At 33.2% G+C, this 17,112-nt stretch overlaps 1 protein-coding gene across 1 annotated transcript in view; it reads left to right on the top strand.

The window, feature by feature from the left end:
- Positions 1-1,275: 1,275 nt before the first annotated feature.
- The window catches only part of LOC130446871 (succinate dehydrogenase [ubiquinone] flavoprotein subunit, mitochondrial-like), a 137,438-nt gene continuing 121,601 nt past the window's right edge, over positions 1,276-17,112 (top strand). The window contains exons 1-3 of the mRNA XM_056783377.1: positions 1,276-1,320; positions 4,773-4,950; positions 14,065-14,293. Of these exons, the coding sequence (XP_056639355.1) occupies positions 1,276-1,320; positions 4,773-4,950; positions 14,065-14,293 (452 nt within the window). The remainder of the gene's footprint in view (positions 1,321-4,772; positions 4,951-14,064; positions 14,294-17,112) is intronic.

Genomic DNA, 17,112 nt, shown 5'->3' with positions numbered 1-17,112 from the left:
AATTATACTTCCATCAACTTATGATGCCCTGTTTTCATCCAAAAAATTTTATTTGTGAATCTATTATCATATTTTTTAAAAAAGTAAAGTAGTAAAGGGTGATAAGGCTTATCTAACGCTGGGTTATCACTGCGCGAAACTGTTTCGCGAAAATGTCTTCGATCGACTGGACGAAACGTTTTGCGCGAAACACATAGTGCACGTATACACTGTGAAAGATACGGAAGGCGAAGCACTTTGATGCGGGATCGAAAACAGACTGGCGTTGGCTCACTTCAGAACATGCTCGCGAAACAAGTTTTGAGGTGAGTCCAAAGGTGAGACTCGTTTCACGAAACAGTTTCACGCAGTGACAACCCGGCTTAAGAAATATTTAAGAATTCGAGTTACTGTACGACTGACGACTTTCAACATTATTAGCTACTGATACGAACTTGTCCACTGATGTAGACCGTGAAGCTGGTCCAATTCTATGTTATAAAAACTAAATTTTGGATGCTCCGACTATTTGTCCATATTTTTTGTGATCTTCCGAAAGTCGGAGGGTCTAGAATGTTTTTTTGGATATATAAAGCGATAGTTTAGCAGCCGGGAGTTAGTCAACAATTTCACATCATAGTGACAGGTGAACTGAAGAGTGTATTTTAATAAATAGATGCTGAGTATCTACATAAATATTAGTGAGGAGTTAAAGGTGTAAGTTAAGTACAAATAAATAATGTTATTAAGATAATTAAGATGTACAAATTCCCACTATTTTGTAATAAAATACTCATATATACATAAATGACAAGAACAATAAATTGGTGTCAGAAGTGGGATTTTATAGATTAATAGTTACATAAAAATGTTTAAGAGACTAAGCGACTTGAAAGTGGAAGCAGTGACAGTAGAATTCTAAAATTACGCTTTTGAGGCATCTGGTAAGAAGAATTTTTAGAAAGGCTCAAAGAGACAATTGAAAATTATGATTTTGATCCAGAAACATTTCTATTTACAAACGAGGCTTCTACCTTAATCCCTTCGATTTCTGGTCAAATGATGATATTTCGACTACGAAGCACAATATTTCTGCTAATATGGATGAAAATATTTCAAACTTGGTACGATATTTCGATAAAGAACTATAAAACAAAATTTCATTTCTAAAATAAAATAAATTGTAGTTCAGACGATACCTTATGAAGAAACTAATGGCTTTGAACAATTGAAGATTAGGTTGGACATACTATATGGCCACTGTACAAAATTCTTGTGATATATAATAAGTGGGGAATGCATCTTCCACCCCTAGATATAGGAGTAGTCGTGAAGACCAGAGTATGTAACAAGTCTCAGTTCTATCTCTAGAAATATACATCAGTAAACAAATTATAAATTAAATACAATCCTTACCATTTTAACAAATCGGTTCTTCGAATACAAGACATAGTCACTATCATTTAGAGCAATCTTGTACCAATCTCAGTTGAAAAACCAAAGACAGAATATGCTTATATAATGGAATATTTGGGAATATAGGTATTTATTGAGAGCTTATTTGCAGAGGACGCTTCGTTAAGCTCATTCTACAATCCTGGTAGATACCTTGATTGCTGCTCTTAAATATTAAGCAGTAACGAGGGATTCAGTATATAACATGTTGTTTTATGTGTGACGTGCACTTCCATTATTGCCAATTGTTAATAAAAAAGCTGTACTTGATTTTTGTTTCATCGGTTGCGGGCTGGATTTCAACGCTTTGCGGGCCGGAGACGGCCCGCGGGCCGTAGTTTCCCCATCGCTGGTAAAGAGGGTGAAAATTTTGGGATATCGTCATCGATAATAACGGAAAATTGGACAAATTAGTAAAACAACTTCGTAACAACAAATTTAAAGAAGCTTGGGCTCAAGTTTTCTTGTCCTTTTGGGCTAATGATGAAGTTGCACCTTTTCTGCAAAGTAAGAATTGTACGTCAATTTCGTTTCGTCAATAAAAATGGAGTTTAGTTGCCCTGCTCATGAAGCAGCAAAATAATTTACCATGAGCGCCAACTACAGAAAGATAGCAACATACTCATAAAATGCTCCGATAAGGATATACTGGTTATTATCATGAATAATTTGCATCGTTTGAACAGCAAATCCAAACTATGGATAGAAACCGGAACAGCTGGAAAAAACATTACATTGATATTTGTATAATTTACGAAAACTTTGGAGAATGATTGTGTAAAGCTTTAGCTGGGTTTCATGCAATGACTGGTTGTAATTACAATTCAAGTTTTCACAGAAAAAGGAAAAAACGACCATTTCACCTAATGAGATCATTTGATCGGTATCGGGATGCATTTTATGCTCTTGGTGACATTGATTGTGATACTGAGGAAGTTTTTGAAGTGATAGAAACATTAATTTGTCATATGTATGGCATAGGTATTACAAAAAAAATAAAAAATAAAAGTTAATGACGTACGTTTAACATTATTTAATCGTCGATATAAATTCAAAGATTTGAATGAACCATTTAGAAAAAAAGCGTAAAAAATTTTGATGTTTCTACTTTGCCACCATCGCAATTTGAACTGTATCAACACTCTTTAAGAGCTCGTTATATCACAAGTATTTAGATGAATGCCTATGGAAAAGTTTCAATAGAACTTGTTATTGAAGTACATGATTGGGAACTTTCAGAAAACAATATTTATAAATTTAACTGGCTTGATGGACTTCAAATGCCATAGATTGTTCGTGATATTGTTCTTGAGAGTGAAACAGATGATGAGATTAATGACGAGCCAGTTGATGATGAGATTGATATTAGCTATAGTATAAAAATGAATGTGATAATAGATTAGAGTGTATTTCAATATAAAAGTAAAATTATGATATTTATTCTGTAAAGAAATTATAAATATAATTCCTTTGTTCCCAAAATTTCTTTATAGAATATTCAGGTGGCCAATTAAATCTTTCATTAAATGAACAATATTTTTTATTACTTTACTTTGATTTTTGAATTTTATTAAAATTTTTAGAATTTAGTAACGAGAAGTAACTGTGAAAAAATTATAATCTTACCAAAAATAATAACACTTTTTATTTTTATCAAAAAAAATCCACAAATATTTTAGATAATTATTTTACTTCAGAGGACTAAAAATAATCCAGAAGGTATTGCAATTAATTCTGCAAGAGTAATTTCTTAGTAATTAATTAAAATTGAATTTATTAATTTTTTAAAAATATTATTTTATCTATTTTATCGTACAATTAATTAAAACTATAAAAAAAATTTGTATTGAGAAGTTCCTTCATCCACGTTTTTTATTTAAAAATTATTCTATTCATAAACCGGAATATGTCCAGATATTGGGTTGTCTAACAATTGGCTTATTAACTTTAATTAAATAAATTCAATTATTTTGCATAAGAATGTTGAAAAAAAAAAATAAATAAATTAAATATGTATATGTCTGTTGAATAAGTAAGTTGAAAAATTAGAAAATACGCTTATATAGATACGCACTCGGGATATTATTTGACCCCGTTTACCAACCGAACTGTCGTTAGCCCTTTTGGGTTTGCACACCTTGAGGATTCAACTTTAAGTGGTCCAAATGAGTGACATATTATTGATGACGATTTTTTTTCAAAATTTTCACCCTCTTTACCCTCATCCGCCACCCCTTTTGTACCAAGCTATCTGTCAGCCCTTTGGGATTTCAACTACTTGGGTTAAGACCTTCAACTGGGAAAATTTTGAAGCATATTATCGATGACGATTTTTTCCCCAAAAATTTTGCACTTTCACCCCTTATTGCTACCCCCCTTACCAAGTAAATTGTACATGTTTTACAGTAGAAAACTCCATATTACTGATGACTATAATTTTTCGGCTCTAGCTCTCCGTCTAATACGTCTATGAATCTCGTTTGTTCTGACAAGGTTCGTTCCAATCCATCAAATAACCGTCCATGGTACGGTGACGATTTTGCGCAATAGAGATTACGTGTTCCAACCGGGCGGTTACTGTTATACGAACGATTCTGTTTTGCGTTCCAACCAACTTAGGTAGCGTTTGTGAGCCGTTTCAAAGACTGTCTTTTCGATACTTGGTTGATAGCAAGGACTATAACAAGAACAGAAAATACCTATAAACGCCTCAGATAACCGTTCTAAGTACGGTCCCGACTTGGAGGTTGGAACAAACCTACAGTTATTGGCCTACCAAACCCACCCAACACATTTCCCGACCGACGAAATTTCTCATAACAGGAAGCATTGACTGATGTCTCTTGTTTTACATCAACATTAACTCGGGACTCCATTTTCGTACGATCTAAAATAATTCTCGTAAGACCTATTTCCAATTATAACATCACATAAGGAAATTTTTTGCTCTACTAAAAGTACATAAAGCTATCACTATACAACGTAGTAGATATCGAAAATAACCCACGATTTTTGGGGCGAAATTATTTTTTTGTGATCACTTTAGTTTCATTATAGCATATTAGAGATGCCAGATGTTCTAGTTTTCTTGAAGAAATATTTATTTTCTATTGATTTATAAATGTATATAATAATTGTTCTGGTATGATACTTTCTATTCAGTTTTTCTCGAGAATTTTCTATTCAATTTCTATTTTAGACTGACTGAACAATCCAAAATTTTGTAACTTTCCATTTTATCTGTTGTGAATTCAGCTATTAATTACAATTTTTCCGGTTTCAATCGGATTAGATAATAAATTAAGATCGTGTTTTTGAATTCGATTTTTCTTTTACAGGCAAAATATCCAATAATAAATCATCAGTACGATTGCGTTGTCGTAGGAGCAGGTGGAGCAGGATTAAGAGCAGTTTATGGTTTGGTTCAACATGGTTTTAAAACTGCTTGTATTACCAAGTTGTTTCCAACAAGATCTCACACTGTTGCAGCACAAGGAGGAGTGAATGCCGCCTTAAGTATGTTTTTTTTTTAATACTGATAAATTGAGGAATTTGCAAACCGTTTCAGTAATAATTGATTACTTATCTTTTAACATTTTCTCACCACAGATAGTTGATATATAAATATGGGAAAGTGGTCGCTTGATTCCCTTACTTGCGCTCTGAAAGTTTTGAAATTATATGGGGTATCTTAATCAGTCTATCTCTATTCTACCAGAGTAGAGATTAAGTACTGAATTAGAACTATTGCATTATTTACTATCAAGGAATTTATCATTATTATAACAGTAATTTTGGAAACCTTGATTTTATTTGATTTATTCCTATATATAATGCATTTCAGTAAGTTTTAGGTATGTATGTATGTGTTGATTTGGGGTCTCGTATACACTACGACCCAAAGGATCTATTGTGTCCCCCTTTCTTGCTGTGATACTGGAGATTCCAGTGTTTACAGCTAATCCCACTCCTTTTAAGAAGTCTAGATTGTGAGATGATTTCAATTGTCTGAGCGACACAACCTGCACGCCGCATTATCTGCTAGGTCCAGCGTCTTCAGGTGTTTGTCGAGGCGGCAGTACTTTGATAGAACTCCTGTTAATATAAGTAGAATCTGCCTCTATTTACCAACATCATGTTTTTATCTTAATGATCACATCAACAAGTGAAATTGCTGCTACTGGAGTGCAACCAATCCAAAACACAAACCAAAAGTGACCGTAAGGGCTGCGTAGTCAGTGCGAGGAATTATAGGCATTTATTTTTTTGAAGATGAAAGGGGTCACAGTAACAGCGAACTCAGCGCGTTATGCGCAGATATTGGACGACTTCTTTGTACCTGAACTGCAAGTTTAATGGGTATAACCAAAAAAACATGGTTTCAACAGGATGGAGTAGCTTCACGCTCGTCCAATGGATCTTTGCGTCGGGTTGTACTTGATGGCAAATTGATCTCCAGGAGAGGTGGTATAAGTTAGCCTTTACGCAGTTCTGGTTTAAACCTTATTTCCTGTAGGGTTATGGCCATGATGCCCGGTAGGCAATGCATCTCCAATTCCGGTAGAATTGTGCCACGTGGCAAAATTTGTGTACTGATTCTCGAATCTTCCACAGCAATATATGCTATTTTCATCGTATTTTTTAGTATTTTTATAGTATTTTGCATCGTATTTTTATAGTATCTCTAGCTGAGCCGACAAACGTTGTTCTGCCATATAAATTATATCGACGAAATATTTTTCTAGTTCAATAAAAATAACCTACATTCTATAAGTGTATAGGGATGTACTTATAATAGAAAACGTTGTATAGACAATGGAAGTATGCTTTATTTAGGTTAATAAAGTATTCTTTATTAAAGTAACGAATATATTTCAAATTAAAATTCTTTATAGCTGTTTAGACATTAAAAATAATTATTCATATATTTACTATCAATTGGGCGAGAATATGCCACACATAGTTGTCCAATAACGACTTTGAAATGAGCCAAATATTCTACATCAGGCTCATACTGGAATGTTAGTCGAAGAAATATATCTGATGTTATTGCTCGAGGAATTTGTCGACGTCGTTGGTCAACGTCTGTTTACTATGAATCTTCGCGTTTCTCTTCATTCTAATTGTCTCTGTTAATTTCGTTCATCTCGTGCCTTTTGTGATTGTGATTGACATAACTGCGCCGTGCTCACACGCACATCCGCATTAGTTTGTTCGCCTGATGTTCGTGCTCTTATATGCTTGATATTTGATAGTTCGACAACTCAAATTGGTCCCTTTAAGTCTTGCTGGCTTTGCTAAATGTACATATAACCTGTAAATAAATCAAGTTAATACACTTATTTGTGATAAATAGTGACTCAATAATTTATTCGTTTGCTCACTATTTGACTTACCTTTCACAATAATAGAATATGTATATTGATTAAACACGTATACGTTTCTGTTTTGATTTAAAACTATTTGCAAAAAATGTTGAGTACAATATGTACAGGTACGACAATGGCTGTTGTTAGCGTGTTTATTTACATGAAAGTAAGAAAAGAAAGTAAGAAAAAATTACTGTATTTTCAGTTATTAACAAATAATGATTGCACTGAAACATAATGATAAATTGACGATGAGAGTAAAATTAACATGAGAGTATAACAGTCACTGCTACGATCGGTACAAGAAGAAAATTCAAATTATAAATAAGAATTTATCGTACTAAAATAATATTCGATTGCCATCTTGCAATCCTATCGTATATCTGTGGTGAAAAATTGAGAGTAATAATAATAATAAGTAATATAAAGTCAGTAATATAAAGTTTATAATTTTATCTGAAAAATAAAAAAAAAATTAGAGATGGACTACCCTCAACATTAAGGGGAACGATTCTCAGACCTACCCGATATGCACACAAAATTTCATGAGAATCGGTCAAGCCGGTTCGGAGGAGTTCAATTGCAAACACGTTTTTTCATAGGCTACCCCATGGTTACTTCTGAGGGGGCTAAAGGTCAATTCACACATATCCGTGCTATGAAGTGACGTGACGTACCGTGAAATGAAGTTTGCACAATTCACATCAATATTTTCTGTGTATACCTCTTTTTATAATATGAAAGACGAACTTCTCATCGAATTGGTTCGTGACCGACCAGTTCTTCACAATATGAAGGACCCCAAATTGTCACGTTGCCGTTCATGTTTAAATACGCAGCGTATTTCCTCCTTTAATTTATTAAGAATTTCGTCTGCAGATTTCTTTTCCCAAATGAAGACCACGGTATGGCACGTCACGGCACGGAGTGAAATTTAACTTATCGCTACACATCCGGTTTTAGATTGATCGAATAATATTATGGAATTTCAATCTACATTGCATTTATTATGAATTTTCGCAGAGCAGTTTTCATTTACTCCTCCTGCAGCATTCAATATTAATAAAAGAAAAATTATTTTTTCCTTAGTTACTATAGATTTTCTTACCGATTATAAGTCCGCCTTTACGGCGGCTGCAACCACTGAATGAACACAATAAATTATTCAGCCTTTGTCCTATAAAATAACATTGTTCAAACAGAACCTGTCCACTACAGATCCTTCTCCGCTATTGTGCATATAAATTGTGGTTTAGTATCGGTGATTTTATAATCGTTAATAGAGAGACCGATCTCTTCATAGCTTTGGCGATTAAAATGTATTAGAGGACGATAGAACTCTCAGTAAATCAAATTTGAATTATTGGTTACCAGCTGTTCCGACATTCTGCTAATACTATTGAATGGAGTAATAATGCTCATAGTTTATCTTTATTACTCAAATTTTTAATCTTTTTCTTCAAATCAGGGTTAGATGTCCTCTTAATTCATTGGGGATTGATATATACATGGATTACTTACTCTCTGACATAGTGAACACATTAATTTGTAACGTTATTCTTGTTCTTTCAAGTGAATTAAATAATATAAATTCGTTGAAAACGTAATTTACAAAAAGAATACGTTATTCGTATTATTACAGAATTTTATAAAGATGTTGATAGAAAACTAAAGGAATTAATAGGGTTTCTGGAACTTTACAAAACGAGTTTAATGGGAATTGGAACAAGTACTGCGACTAGTGTTCTGAAAATTTTCTTGCATGGGTTTTTCTAAATGCTTGTTTCAGCTAAAATAATTTCAATTTTCTGAAACTTCGTTATTTTAAACGGAATGCTATGGTTATTATTAAATTTTTTGGATCTATGCGAAATTTCAATATAACTTTATATGAGTCCACCATTTTTTAATTATTTCACATTTTCGAAATTTTTTAGACACATGGAGCCCTCCACTAAAAAAATTATATTTCTAAGTTTAAGTGAGTCAAGTCTAATATTTTTGGAATTTGGATAAATAACACTTTCAGCTTTAAAAATCTGCGAAAACTTTGACGAAAATTTATATAGGGTGTTTAGAAAATGGTGCAGAATTTCGCTATCTAAAAACTTCGAAAACCTAATTTTTTCAAATGGGAACCCCCATTTTTCTATTTACCATTCGATTCTACGCTTTAAATTAAGGGGACTTTGTTGGTTAGTTCATATATCTTAAATTAATAGTTATTGTAGAAACTTGAAAAAACTGAAATATTCATGGTTAGGTTGTCACATGCCGATGGCAAACAACGAACAACAAAAGTTGACGTATCGAAAATTAAAATACTCTAGTCAATTAAAAAATATTTAAAAACACTACACTATTAGGAGAAGAACAAAACTAAAAATTAAACTAAAGTAAATGTTCGAAATGGTTGCCCCCAACTTCCAAACATTTATGGATTCTTCTTAAAAACCGTGCTGAGTGGCGTTTCTAATTTCTTACGGTGAAATTGTTCGAAATGCATTCCGAGCTCTTTTGTGGCAGTCTTGATCCTATCCTATCACATTGCAGATAAAGTAACCATCCCGTTTTGTCGTGTCATAGCTTCGCCCTCTCTTTTGCCTGTCATAACTACCCAAGAGATATCACAACCGAGCTGTATTCCATAGCTATTTTTGTTCCAGCAGAAGACAGTGAAGGTATACACATACTAGTTAAAATTAAACAACAAAAACCTCCAATTTTATCTTCTCTTAAGAAGAACGTAGAAGTAGAAAAATGGCTATAAAATGAAATATAGGAAACATCTACAAATATATAAAGACAAGCGGAGTGGTGATGTTCAAAACAATAATGCTTAGCATCCCGTTATTATCAAAAAGTAATTCAAACCCTAAATCACGAATTTTTTGCGTGACAACATGAGATTTATGTGCAGGAGCGTTGCCTTGCAAAAACAAAATAACACCCTTTTCCAAAAAATCAATCATGATTACTCCATGGCAATCCCAAAAAACTGGAGCAAGAACTTTTCCAGCAGATTTTTGGACACGAAACTTCTTAGGTCTTGGAGAACTAGAGTGTCGCCATTCCATCGAATGTTGCTCTGTTTCTTGATCGTAGTCATATACCCAAGTCTCATCCATAATAACAATTCGGTTTGAGAAGTCTACATCGTTTTCAAATCGAGTACAGATCGAAAGCGATGCTTTTACCCTTGTAGGCTTTTGTTCAACATTCAAACATTTGGGGATCCATTTTGCAGCAATTTTTATCATGTCCAAATTAACGTGAATTATGTGATGAACGCATTCGTATGAAATATCCAGTGCTTCAGATATCCGGCTTAGTCCAATTCGACGGTCTGATAAAATCATGTCATGAACTGCATCCATATTTTAGAGGACTGACACAGAAACTGGCCTTCCCGATCGGTCATCATATTCAATGGAAAATTTACCTCTTTCGAAGCTTGCAGTCCAATTTTCCATGTTCGTAGACGAAGGACAATGATCACCAAGGGTATTAAGCATATCCTCTTAAATCTGCTTACCTCTCAATTTTGGTGGACATCTTTTTTCTTTTACTTTATTGCGTAACTCTGGTTTACTTTTTTGACGTCAAACTTTACACTGACACTTCTAACAAGTTATTGTTCGTTGCTATGGTAACGCAATATATTGTTTATGCATGGAACTGGTCTAGGCTAACTAGATATCAATACATCCTCGTATTTGTGTGTTCGAAATATTCTAAAATAATATAAGAAGCTTGCTTGAATGCCACGGAAGGTATTTGTGAAAGCAGTTCGTGATACAATGTGTAAAAAAATATGATTTCTTTTCACCTAATAATAAAAAATCCCATAGTAAAATAGCAAATGAAATCATCATTAAAAGTGAATTGGAAAGTGAAATAGAACAAAAGTTGTACATCTTCCAGAATACGGCTAGCGCCTTGTGGTGCTGTATAAGCGCCTGGAGGAAGGTGAACTCGTGAGGCTGTTGTCGAGATATGATTTTAGTTCAAGATATTGAAAATAATTAATTATAAGATGAGAAAAATTTTTATTGACTTTGTTTGGGAAAACTATTATACAGAGTAAGTTTCCAGGAACTTACATACTTCTTGCATATGAAGACTCCCTCAGGAAAGACAGCATGCGGCTACTTAAAAATGTCAACTCCTCTTCTATTAGTTCACAGGGTGATTTGTACAATTGACTATAATTTTCAATTAGCTAATACAGCTCAATTTTTTTAATGATGCAGTAGGTACACTATTACCAAGCATTCGACTGGTATTAATTAAACTTCAGAACCGGCTTTGGAAAAATCAATTTAGGGATTCGTATTGAATATTGCATTCTGTATAATATTTTTTTTAAAACGATCATATCTTATCAAACATACAACAACCTTAATGATGTATAACATAATAAGGTATTAATTTGAACAAATTTTATGTATTGTACGAGGATGATCAGAAGTGGTTCGCATTAAACAATGAAAGAAATGTACACAAAAAACTACAGTCGAAACTTTAGACTTCATTTGAGAAACGTCCTCTCAGGAAAGCAAATACTTTTTTCAATCCATAAGGTTATGGACACAGTGATCTAATCCATTGATTATTTAGAAAGGATAATAATAATCAGCCAATATTATATTGCTTTGATGATAAAGAAGGATTTTGTTCCATCATGACAATACGTCTACAACAGCGATTCCCAACCTTTTTTCCGTCACGGCACATTAACTTTAATCCTCATTTAGCCACGGCACACTTGATTAGCGTATTTCATTATATTATACATACTCTTATATAGTATGAAATGATAATACTTACACTTGATAATAACAAGCTTTATCTGAAAAAATTACCAATTGAAACTATATAAAAAAACTGAAGTCAAGTAGACAAATATTTTAATACAAAATCATTACAGGACAAAATAAAATTTAATAAAGTTTATTTAGCATAATAGATCCTTTCTTCGTTGAATAGTTGACAAGCACACCTTCATGTCTTCCAAATTTATTAGCAGTGAGGTTTTTTATCTTGATGGCATTCATAAATGAAAATGCGGCCTCACAGATATATGAAGTTGCAAACGGGAGTATCGCCTTCATATCTTTCATTGAGATTAACGGAAACTAATTTATTAGAGGGATCCAAATGGATACAATATCTACATTTACTTTAGTTTTCTTTTATTTTGACTTGGCTTCAGCTTCTTCAACTAATTTACAGTACTGCAGCTTAAGACAACGATCATTTTTGACATCAATCAGGCCACACTCTTCATCAGTACTAAGAGATGCAGTTTCATATGCAGAATCAATAAAAGTATTTCTCACCCAGTCTATTGAAGATACATCAAGAGATGGAAAATATTTGTTTGTTATTTTCAAGCTGACGAAGACTGTTCAAAACGATATTGCAAAGTCAATGTGGCAATATTTTTTGATCTCAAACATATCCCATGTTTCTTATATTTCTATTTTAGATATCCACAAAGAAAATTTTTGTTGGAATAAATTGATTTTGTCTGTAGACGTGAGAATGTTCTCTCGCTTCCTTGCATGGCTTTATTCAAAAAATACAATTTCTTAAATATATCGGCTAAAAACGCCACTTTAGTACACCAGGAGTCATCACCAAGAAAACTGGCATACTAGTAACTCCTCTCTGAGTTCATAGAATCTCTCCAGGATACGTCCGCGGGATAGCCATCTTACTTCTGTGTGCAACAACAACTGGGTGTACTCAGCATCCATAGCAGAACACAGATTGTTGAATATTCTAGCTTTTAAAGGCCTACTTTTAATAATGTTTACCATTTTCACAACAATTTCTTCAAGCTCAGTGACCAAAGACTTGGCAGCCAGAGCTTCTCTGTAAAGGAAGCAATGAGTGAATATAATATTTGGATTTTCATTCCTTACAAGTGATGGAAATCCTGTCAAACGGCCGACCTTTGTAGGGCACCCGTCTGTGCATACACTTAAACAAGACTTCCAAGATAAATTAGCAGCGATAAAATAGTTATGTACTAGCTGAAAAATGTCTCGTCCAGTTGCCGTTTCAGGAAGATATTTACAAAACAAAAATTGTTCAATTACAAATCCTCTGCTTCTAGTTCCTCATTGACTTGTGTCTCAACATCTTTGGACAAGTCTTGAATACGCCTACTTATGGTATTATTTAACAGAGGAATTTTCCTCATCTCTTTTTCATATTCTTTTCTAAACCACGCTGGTAGAATAGTTGACTCAGCGGTCATATGAGATTTCACCTTTTTTGCTAGGAGCTCAGCCACGGCATAGCTTGCTACTTGAGCTTTATTAAACACAGACGATATTTTTTTGAAATTTGAAACCTGAGTTGATTGGTTTGCTTGGAGCCTTTAGAAATATTCAGCCGGCTTTTTAGAAGCAAATTGATGTTTGGTAAGAAGATATCTTTTCAACTTACTTAGGTACCACCATTGCTTCGAGGTTTGGAGTTTCCCCACCAGATGACGTGAAACCAAAGGCTAAATAGCTTTCAAGATATTGATGAAAAGTTCCTGTCTCACCATCGCTATGTCCACGTTTACGTTTATTAGACGTATTTTCCAAACAATGAGTCTTCGCACTAACAGGTAGATTACGAAACGATCCATTTCAACACAGAAAAATAATAAAATCACCGATTACACCAAGAACTTTACTGGCACTGACCTAGTGACGTGACGTGGCATGACTGACATTTGGCCAACGCTATGCAGCGCTGTCGCTGTCGTGGCGGAGACATATTGAACTACTGGAAGTGACTAGCAGGATGCTGAATTCTACACGGCTGAATACTGAACTACAAATATTGTGAAACATAACAGAACACTATCATTCAATGAACAGTTGTAAGCCTATGTGCTGCTGATTGTTCATGGCATCTTTTTAATCCACGATTTAAATGGTTTATGTTTTCGCGGCACACCTTTGGAGGCCTGGCGACAAACTGGTGTGCCGCGGCATATTATTTGGGAATCGCTGGTATACACATTCGTTTGCTATCGTTGCAGAAAAATTAACCGAACTGAACTATAAATTATTATTATTTAACAATCTCACTTCCGTTAAACTGCCCTAGTTGTGATGTTAGGTTCATATTATCCCATTTGATATACGTATATGTATGTTTAATTATTCCTTAATGCATAAATATTTCATGCTTCTAGCTTCCTCGTATAAAAAATTGATATTTTTTTCCATGATACTAATAATCAAGTGTTTAGGTCATTTTGAGGATGACTGCTGGAAATGGCACATGTATGACACTGTAAAGGGATCTGATTGGCTCGGCGACCAGAATGCTATCCATTTTATGACAAAAGATGCTCCTAGAGCTGTTTTAGAACTAGAAAATATAGGAATGCCATTCTCAAGAAATAAAGACGGTCGAATATATCAAAGAGCTTTTGGTGGACAAACTTTGAAACGAGGAGAAGGAGGTCAAGCACATCGGTAAGTTAAAATTGTTCTGCATACACTTTTTTTGATTAAATATAGTCAAATTTATTATAATTTACGTTATGTTTAAGTATTATTTTATATATATATATATATATATATATATATAAATCTTCTAAACGGCTAGACCGATTTTGATGTGTATTTATAATACACAATACGGAATAACTCCCGAAAGCTCTTGTCATTTCTGTTAGGAACCAAAGGAAACTGCCGAACCCTTTCTTTGCGAGTGCGAGGCAATACATGAATTAGGGTACTTACGTTCAAGCTTTTTAAAGCCAGCAAAACCATTGCTACCTGTTCTGGGTTACACAATAGATCAATAGGTCAAAGTGTTAGCGAGATAGATTCACGACCTCACACCCTAGTTTATGCAATGAAATGAAAATAAATCTAATGACTGCCAACTTTTAGATTTTGCATTCTTTTTGGTATTGGGTTTCTTGTTTCGACTCGAAGTAATTTTTAATTTTTTATTCCCTGTTAATCCTTAAGAACCATCTTTTTGATTAAAAATAAAAAGAAATTAATGACTGTTAATGTTTGGATTTTTTTTCTTTTGGTACTCAAGGGTCATGTTCATGCTACAAAAAAATAAAAAAAAAACAAAATAATAGTCATAAAAAATGCTTCAATTCGACTGTTTATTTGTTTTTGTATCTCTTATCTCTATAAGGAAAAAAAATGAGCAAAAATTTTTTTTTTAAAATCTAAAATAAGGTATTATTAAATGCTCATTTTTTTTCAAAATAATGCATTTCTAATCAGCCAAACTTCCAGATGTCGTAAATAACATCATACATTTTGAATTACAAAATACCTATGGAACCAAAATTAAGAAATCGATAAAAAAGTGTTCATCAATATTTAATATACACGAAATACAAGAAATATTTGAGTCTAATTATTGCTGAAAACATGGAAAAGTCATCGTGAATACCTTACGGAAGGTTAAATTCATTGTGTTTTATATTCAATTGTAAGAATTATAGCTAATGGCTTCACACAAGCAGGAAATATAATAAGGTTTAAAAACACTTTTAATTGAAAAATATATCTACTCTCTAGATGAATATTTTTAATGTGTGGAAATTATTTATCTCTTGATATTGTTCTACATATTGTATGTTAGTATATGGTTTTTTATGTCTATCCACCCTTTGTCGTACTACTTTTTATACGACTATACATTTTCTAAAATGTCCCTGGGAAAATAAATTATAATTCTTTCCTAAACTTTCCAGTTTAATCGGCTCTTTGCCGGTGTTAACTATACCCACGGGTCTGGGCCAAATTTAGTACGTGGTGTTATGATGGTGTGTGGTTATTTCGTTTTCATTCATCTGCATTAACTTTCTTACTATGCAGTGTTTCTGTAGTGTCACGAAAATATGATTGTCCAAATCTATGAGCTTGAGTGTTGTAGGCCTTTTATTAGGGATTTCTCTAGTGCTTCACATGACTTTGGAAATAATGTACGTTTGCTTTATTTCCAAAATCTTATCCTACTTTGCCCGGTCTTCAGTTAGTATTACTAGTTCATAATAAGATTTGTTTCCTTAAGACAATCTGGAGTGAATATTAGAAGTGTAAAGTTCTATTAGTGGGGTGTTGATAAACTCTATGTCACACGTTCTTAATTTATTTCTCTTTCTTCTTTATTCATCTTTGAATCCGTTTGTGTAATTTGTAAGCACGCTTCTCCAATTTCAGAAAAGTCATTGCACGGCTATGCGGTTGGGAACGCGGACCACGACCTTCACTTACCTACTCTACGTTTAGAATTAGTTAGAGGTTCAATATTATACAATGCAAAAAAATGCAGAATCACTTGCCAATTGAAATCAAATCGATATCATCTTTTCCTGCATTCTGCTATAATTTGAGGGTATATTTACTGGAAAGTGCTTACTCTATGAACGGCTTCTATTTATGGAATCCTACATATTGGTTTAAGTTTGCTATGGACTTATATACTAATTATTACCTATTACTATATTGTGGTTTTCTTCTGTATATTGAAATTTTATTTTATTTGTACCTTTATGTAGTTAGTTACTTTTATGTTTGTTTTTTACAAGTTTTTACAAGCTTTTGTCTACAAATTGTGAAAATGTTTTGGCAATAAAGCATTTCTTTCTCTCTCTCTCTCTCTCTCTTTACACACTGTACGCTACACTTAATTTATAATGATTCGCTTATAACTATCACTTGAATAATCTATTTAATTTCTTCGATTACCTATAGACTAACTCAACTGCCCTAAACAAACTTATTTAAATACCCCAAATAGAATTCTCCAAACTTCTACAACATAAATAAACAAAACAAATAAATTAATAGACCTTCCTAGAAATTATTCAAAAGAAAAAATGTGAATAAACCGCTTGCTATAAAAACTTGAGATCAATCGATTTCCACCTTTTTTATACAAAATATGTGCCTTCACAGGGCCGGCCAAGGGACCCATTTCGCGAACTTGTTCGTAACAATAGTATGGTGTATGTCTTGAAGGAGTTTGTGTTTGAAGGCTAGTTTTTCATTGATCATGTTTTAAAATTTTGTAGGTGTGAGATTTGCGATTGATTTGTTCAGTAGCATATGCGGAGTTTTTCGATTGTTACTGTTGGGTCTTTAATAATGAGTTTTTTTTGGTTCTCAATCATTAACTGTACAATTACTGAATTATATTTCTCATATAAATATGGATACACTTTTGTATTTTTCAATTCCAGTTGCATATTTATATCTTCGCTATAGTTAGTATTCTTCATTAAAATTTTCTCTTTATCTCTATGTTGCATATTGCA

Source organism: Diorhabda sublineata, chromosome 7, assembly GCF_026230105.1.
Source record: "Diorhabda sublineata isolate icDioSubl1.1 chromosome 7, icDioSubl1.1, whole genome shotgun sequence".
In the NCBI taxonomy this organism is placed as follows: Eukaryota; Metazoa; Arthropoda; class Insecta; order Coleoptera; family Chrysomelidae; genus Diorhabda; species Diorhabda sublineata.
The sequence above is the reverse complement of the archived record's forward strand: the minus strand, read 5'-3'. Positions and strand labels throughout refer to the sequence as shown.